The 7,521-nt window shown below is 33.6% G+C and overlaps 1 protein-coding gene and 1 long non-coding RNA gene across 2 annotated transcripts; both read left to right on the forward strand.

Annotated features, from left to right (window-relative positions):
* Positions 1 to 761: 761 nt before the first annotated feature.
* Positions 762 to 1,505, forward strand: LOC136065851 (F-box/kelch-repeat protein At3g06240-like). The gene has a single exon (XM_065769614.1). The coding sequence runs from the start codon at positions 762 to 764 to the stop codon at positions 1,503 to 1,505; it is 744 nt and encodes a 247-aa protein (XP_065625686.1).
* A 719-nt stretch (positions 1,506 to 2,224) lies between these two features.
* On the forward strand, positions 2,225 to 4,297 carry LOC111994355 (uncharacterized). Its single transcript, XR_002881068.2, has 3 exons — positions 2,225 to 2,432; positions 3,306 to 3,382; positions 3,813 to 4,297. It is a non-coding gene; the product is annotated as an uncharacterized LOC111994355 (long non-coding RNA).
* Positions 4,298 to 7,521: the final 3,224 nt, after the last annotated feature.

The raw sequence follows: 7,521 nt of genomic DNA on the forward strand, positions 1-7,521 counted from the left end.
GTTCAAATTCACAATTATGCCAAAAAAATATATAAAATTGCATGATTCTAAAATTACTTTCTTTTAAAAGCAATAGATATAATTGAGTATATAATTATTTTAATTTAAAACTATAAAATAATTTAAAATTTTTATTTTACTTAATATAATATAAGTGTCCTTATAATTTGTATATCATTATTGCTATCATAAGTTTAACTAATCAACATATAAATAAATACTATATCTATCTTTACTTAGTATTTGATATTTCTTATTTGTCTTGTTAGCAGAACTTGAATGTAAAAATTTAATTAATAATTTTGCCTCTTAAAAAGTAAGAAAAATAAATTTTAATTAAAAAATATATAAATTTATAATTAAATCTAATAAAGGCCCCATTTAAAGTTTTCGCCTAGGGCCTCCAAATTCGTTGAGCCGGCCCTGCTTGGACTCCTTAATCACCACCCCCTATTTCATCTCAACCCACCTTAAACACTACAACAACAACACCAACAACAAAGATTCCCATGATAATGGTTGTGTCATACACATGCCATCAGTAATAGACATTTAGTCTTCTTCTAACACTAACATAGACTTGTCTAGTTGTCTGTACAATCGTTTTGGACCGCACGTTTGACAGGATTTCTAAGGTTGTACTCCCCTTTGATTTTTCGCCTGGGTGTTCCAGAATACTAGGTTCGTGCAATGGCCTATTGTGTTTCACCACTTACGCTAATGTTATATATCTGTGGAATCCTAGTATTAGAAAATTCAAGATGTTGCCTGATACTAGCTTAGGAAAGTTACAGTCTGTTATACTCGGATTTGCATATCATTCTGAGAATAATGACTACAAGGTTGTAAGGATTTCATGTTTGTCTTCGGCTACACATGAGGTTGAGGTGTATACATTAAGTTTGGATTCATGGAGAAAGCTTAGAATCACGTTCACAACCAATACTATGTTCTATGATTATAGTTTTCTTTCGTCATTCCCATTGGTTAGTGGAGCTTTGCACTGGATGGCACGTAGCATAGAAGAGGAAGAGCGGAGCTTTGATATAATTATGGCATTTGATGTAAATACTGAGAAATTCAGAAAACTAGCACTACCCGATGGTTTGAAGGATGCGTACAACTCTCAAACATATCTTGCATTATTCAAGGAAAAACTGGCTTTCATTACTTCTGATAGTGGTGAACAACCTGGCTTCCGATACTCCATATGGGTGATGACGGAGTATGTGGTTGAATCTTGGAATAAACTTTTTGTTGCACCATTTGAAAGAGCAGCTTATTGTATTGCCTTTACCGAGTATGGTTCACTTCTGACATTTTGGTGCATCCATAGTCCAGTAGAGAAGAAGAAATATAAGTTTCATTTGATTAACGCCAAAACACTACAGCAGAAGAAGGATCTTGATGTCCAATATCCTTCATTTGTAGCTACTTACATGGAGAGCCTTGTTTTACTTGATGGACCAAACATGTTATCATATCAAGCAGATTGTTGCATTTAAGAACTTAAGTCATTAGCGGTATGGATGATGTGAAACCCCTGTAATTACTTTTCCTTTTATATTAGGCATGACTTAAAATCTTGATTTTTATCCTGTTTACATTATCCTTTTGTTGCTTTTTTATATTAGTATTTGATATTTTTATGGGGATGGTTGTTGTGCACACAACAAGATCTGGCAATGTTACTAAGAAACAATACGTGGCCAAAATATTCCTTTTTTGCTTGTGTTTGCCTTTAATAGTGTTTCAAAGAGCTAGATTAGAGCTGTCTCCAGAAAAGAATAAAGAAGCTCCGAAACTAAAACTGTTGATATTAGTTGAAACAAGCAATTGACAATGTTAGCCAAGGCAGCATGCATTATAGATTGTTTAAGTCATGGATCAATGGTGCTTTGTACCATATGGGATCTCCTTTTCCAAAATTAATGGCATGTTTGGATGTTTAAAAATGGAAGAGGAGTAGAGTAGAGAGAGGGAGAGTAATCCAATTATCTTATTTGGAAGTCTTTTAAGGAAGGAGGGGGAGGGTTTAGGAGGGGTTTCGAAGGATTTCAATTACCTCCAACTTTCCATTTTTAATTCCCTCAAATTTGAGAGATTTGAAAGGAGAGTAAAGCACATAAATTATTGATTATGTAAATTACCTCATTTACCCTTATTATATTAAAAAAATTACAAGGTATTTTAACGTCCCAAAAAAAAAAAAAACCGTAACCCACAAACTCTCTTAGCTCTCTCAGCCACAAATTTCTCCCAAGCTCTCTCAGTTCTCTCAGCTCTTTAACTCACAAATTTCTCTTAAGCTCTCTCAAATCTCTCAGCTTATGCTAGCTCTCTCTCTCTCTCTCTCTCTCACGACTTCTTCACTCTTCTCTCTTGGACTGTCTTTCACTCTTCTCTCTCACGCCTAGCATTCTCTCACAAAGGTAAACTCTATTTTAATTTCTGTTTCTTGGGTTTCTTTTAAGTTGAATCAAATAGCTATGTTCTTAAAATTGTGATTTTATTGGGTAATTTCTTATTAATTGTGATTTTATGGGGTAATAATATGTTATTTGTGGGTGGGTTTCGGATCTAAGGGCTTTTTTTCTTAAATTTAAAAGTTTCAAAGTATTGCTTGTTACCTGTTTGATAAAGTGCTTGAGTGAGTCTAGATTGTGAACTTGCATAAATTTGTATATTTTGGCTATAAATGGATCTGTGTTTCTTGTTTATTTTTATTTTGTAACTTCTTGTTTTTTTGTAAATGGGTTTCTGATTTGGCTCCTCCTTAGACCCAACCAAAATGGTACTCTCTCAGCTTTGTGATGTTCAAATTTGAACTGGAAAATGGATCTGATTTATGTTTTTGGCATTTGGATTTTGAGAAGACTGTTAGCTTTTAGCTTGAAATCGTGTTTGCTTTCATTTTTCCCTGTTGTTTGGTTGTTGAGAAAATAATAAAGGAGAATTTCTGTTTGTTTGTTTGTTGTTTATATGATGTTATTATGCTTAACCATATGCTGGTTTAGCTTGAATCTGATGATTTTTTCCTGTTTGGATATTATTATATATTTATATCTTTTTTTTTTTTTAAATATTTGATTTGAAATCAGCTTAAGCAAACCAATTGAAACAGATGGTTTAAGTAGCTTAGAGGCTTTGAATCCTATTAAAGATTTTTTGGGTTGTTTATATTTTGTGTTGAAGTGGCTGATATTTTACACTGGTCCAAAAGGAAAAGTTTATCATGAAAACATGCATTAATTTACAAGAAGATGGACTGTTCTGATTGATCCCTTTTGATTTTCTGCATGCAGGGTGTTGCTGATCGTGTTTGTCTCAGTCTCATTCCAACAATTGAGGGTAGTTGGGTCACTGCTGTAAGAGCATTAAGGTAACTGCCAATACTCTATATATGGTTCCATTCAATTATTTTACGAAATTGGGGACTCTTGAGTACTTTCACTTGTATTTGGCTGTTTCATATGTTGTGCTTACCTTTGTCACAAGACAGGCTTTGTTGTGTAAAACCTAGCTTTCAATGATCTCGTGAGCCAAGTGTAAGCCTGAAGTGGTTTAGTTTACCAAGTTTGGGCAGAGTTCAACTGGGCTTGGCTTGTTTATTTTTTTTATTTTTTTTGGCATTGTTCTTGATACTGCTTGTTGGTACTAAATTTGACAGGGTGTATTGAGATTCTAAAGTTAACAAATAATTTTATTTTGGATTATACTATTTTGATTAAAGCAATTAATTAATTCTTTTTTTAATGATATTATTTTTCATGATGTCAAATGTAGTGATTTATGCATATTATTGCTTGCAGGTTGAGTTTGACTCTGATGAAGATGATCCAAATGTATGCCTTGGATGAAAAGATGTGGAAGACTTTAGCCGATGGACATTCAATTTGATCATGATTGATGATGGTGGTATAGTTTGCTAACTTGGCATGTAAAGCTACTGCTAGTTTTCTACTGAACAACCTAGAAGAAAATTTTTGTTATACACTGATTAGCCTGTAGGGAGCCCAAGAGTTGCGTCTTTGTGAATATAGGAAGTTGGTGTACCAATGCTTGAATTAAGTACAGTTTCAAAAGGATTTTTCTTCAAAGGTGTATCACACAATTGCATTATTTATCAGAGGAATTTTGGCAGTTGTGCAGGGAAATTTATGTGTTTTGGAAAATGTAAAAGAAAATTATTTATGTAAGAACCTATGGTGCTGGTTTTGTTATTATTGTAATTCAAATTCTCTTGGAATAGCAATTGTAAATGGGTTAAAAGTTCTAACTACTACTTCTTTGTGTTTCTTTGCTTGGATTTTACTCATAGGCATATATGCTTTTCATGGAATCAACTGCCTGTTTATGCTGATTTGTGAGAGACTTGGGCCAAGCCTCAGCTTGGTTTCACAAGGCCATTAGCATTAGCCTTAGATTAATGGATAAAATTAGAAGCTAAAAAGCCTCCTTGTTAATGAGAGACAAATTTGATAACATGATTTTGTCCTCCATCTTCTTGTTTTTTTATTTTTATTTTTATTTTTATTTATTATTATTATTATTATTTTTAACCTTAGGTGAAATATGAATAACTGTGTGAGAGTGTGAGAGGCTGTGACCAAGAGCTCCTGCACTGGCCCCATGGGGTTCAAACTTTGAAGAAAGTTACAAGTTACAACACAGAGAGTCAAAGAGATGTTGAGACTTAAAAAGAAAGTGCGTTGTCAATTAAATTCACGTACTAAGAAAAAAAATAAATAAATAAAAGAAACACTCAAAATTTAATATTTTGTTGACTTTTTCAGTAAACAAACAAACAAAACATTTTTTTTCTTATTTTAATTATTATCAATTAAGGCTGGTATTTTTTAGTATAATAAAAAAGTAGAAAAAAATATTTAATCATAGACCAATGTTGATTATTTAATTCACATAAAAAAATTATAATAAAAAAAATATATTGCATGCTATAGTCATAATTATTTAATCTAACAAATTAATTATAGACCAATGTTGCAAGTCCATTTTCAAATAGGGGTAAATTTGTCTATTTTAATCATTTCATCTCATTTCCATCCTAATTTTTAAAACATCCAAATAAGGGGAAGAGCTAATTACTCCCTTCCCCCTTACTAATTTTAAAAACATCCAAATAAGGTGGAGGGGAACCATTCCCCCCTACTTCCCTCTACTCTCCTCCCTTTCTAAACTTCCAAATAGGCCATAAGGGATGGAAAGTAGAGCAACATATTCAATCATATTTGTTTGGGTACCCAAGTATGTTTACTTATCAAGAGGTAAAAGACTGTTGACTTGTACAGAGATGTCAATAAATTTTGAATTCCACGGTGCATATAATTAATATAATACAATTCAACATCCAACCATCCATGGAATGCAATTCTAGCATGTTGCCTTGAGACGTAAATGGCATCTATATTGCTTCACCGAAAGCAAAAAATATGAATATATGGTATGACTGAAGCTCAATAAATTAAAGTGATTAGCTCAAAACAGTTGGAATTCAATTGTATGAAACAACTCTTACCATTTAATTCTATCATAGAAGTGATTAGCATTTAGAAGTCGTACTTGTCAGACTAAGGGAAGTGCGCCCCTCTTGAGACCCAACCCACAACAAACAAACGAAACGCCAAATTTGAGGAACCACATTCCCAAGAAGTCCTTAATCTTTTTATTTATTTATCAATTTGGTTGGTGAGAGAGCATGGGAAAATAATAATAAAAGTAATTTTTATTTGTGTATTTTTGTTTAGATTTAAAATTCTTGTTTCTGTTCTAATAAAAATTAAAGTTTTGAATTTGTTGAGGTCCAAAATATAACAAAAAAGTCTAGTCCATGAAGACAAGGAAGGACCTTAGGCCTTAACTAAAGAAGGCCTAGCTCGTGAAGTCAAAAAGGACCATGGAGGCCCAAAGGCCCAAAAAGAAGGAAGGTAAAAGAAAAAAGTAAAAAAGAGGAGAACCAAGCTTGGGCCATGAACGAGTCATCCATCCTCCAAGAAGTGGGTCCTTAGGGAGAAAGTCTAAAAATGCTAAGAAGGATGTGTAAGAGGCAGAAAGTAGTTTGGGAACAAGTCATATGTATCCTTGAAAGAAGGAAAAGAGGGAAAGAGCCATTGGATGTTCTATCAAAATCAAGTTCCTGGAAGGCAGAGAGAAGTGATAGTTACAAATGATGGCCTTAGGATCAGAACTTGGTGAAGGAACTGAGGGACCTCGGTCAGGGCAAAAGACATGCAATAAGGGGAAGGATGATCAAAGGTTTTCCAAGCTCACCCATTGCAAGAAGGAATATATGCCATTCCTAGTAAAGGGCCAAACCAAGAGGAGTCAACATCAAGGTTCCAGAACCTTCGAAATGTCCTTTTAGAGCCTTGAAAGAAGGCCATGGAATGTTGACCTTTGAGGAGGATTTGATTTGTCCCAAAAGGAAGCTTCTATGAGTGGAAAACCCACAGATGCACTTTTTGGGGAAGAGTTCCCAGAAGAATGAAATGAGAGAAGATGAGAAAAGTAACAGCCACCAACATTTCAGACAAAGGAGACTAGCCAGAAAACAAGGTGAAAGAACACTAATTTGAAGCCCTTCTAGGGTAGTATAAAAAAGGGGGGGGGGGGAGAGGCAAAGAAGGCAGAGGCTGACAAGCAAGGTGTAAAAAAGACTAGAAATATAAGAAAGAGAGTTTTAGTTATTAAAGTTGAGTTCATTGAGTGTAAAAGAGCATTGTAAGCGGTTCTTATAGTTATAATCAATGAACCACTTGGATTCAATGGTCTCACATTTCACAAGTCTTAGGAACCCAAAGGGGACAATCCAAGTCTATGATCTCTGAGGCTTATTGGATCTTGGGAGACCAAATGTATTTTAATACTTGACTTATTTAAACAAAACTTTCTTGAAGCATTCATAACTATCATTATTCACTTTTATTCTATGCACTTCTGCTTTCTTTGCTTAGTCAATATAATATATGTATTTGTTGTGGAGTTCTTTCAACTTTTGCACAAGTCAGTTCGTATAACAGTCCAACAAGGCTTAGGTGAATCGAGCCCTATTCATCTAAAACCTACTCTAGCCCCTTCTCATGATCCAGGATCCACTCTGTCCAAAAAGAGAACTCATAGAATCTTATTAAGTCCTTCTCTTTTTCTTTTTTCTTTTTCAAAATTTGCTATAAGGGTTAGTTTGTTTTGCTCTTCTTCTTTTCTCTCTTTTTTTTTTTTTTTATTCTTTTCTTTCTGGGCATGATTTTTTTTTTTAATAAATTTGGGTGATTGCTCTTTTTTTTTTGGTGCGTTATTTACCACTTTTTTTTTTTTGTTTGTTTTAATTAGGCTTTAATAAGTGCAAATGAGTACATTTATACCAAACTCTTTTTTTTTTTTTTCAATCTCAACTTTTCCACCTCCAATCAAACATAAATGAGGAAAATTAAAATATTCTATCCTCCTACTTTTCCATTTATTTCCATTTTCTATCTTCTCACTTTTCCATCTCCCCAACCA

Source organism: Quercus suber, unplaced genomic scaffold (assembly GCF_002906115.3).
Source record: "Quercus suber isolate HL8 unplaced genomic scaffold, Cork oak 2.0 scaffold_1228, whole genome shotgun sequence".
In the NCBI taxonomy this organism is placed as follows: Eukaryota; Viridiplantae; Streptophyta; class Magnoliopsida; order Fagales; family Fagaceae; genus Quercus; species Quercus suber.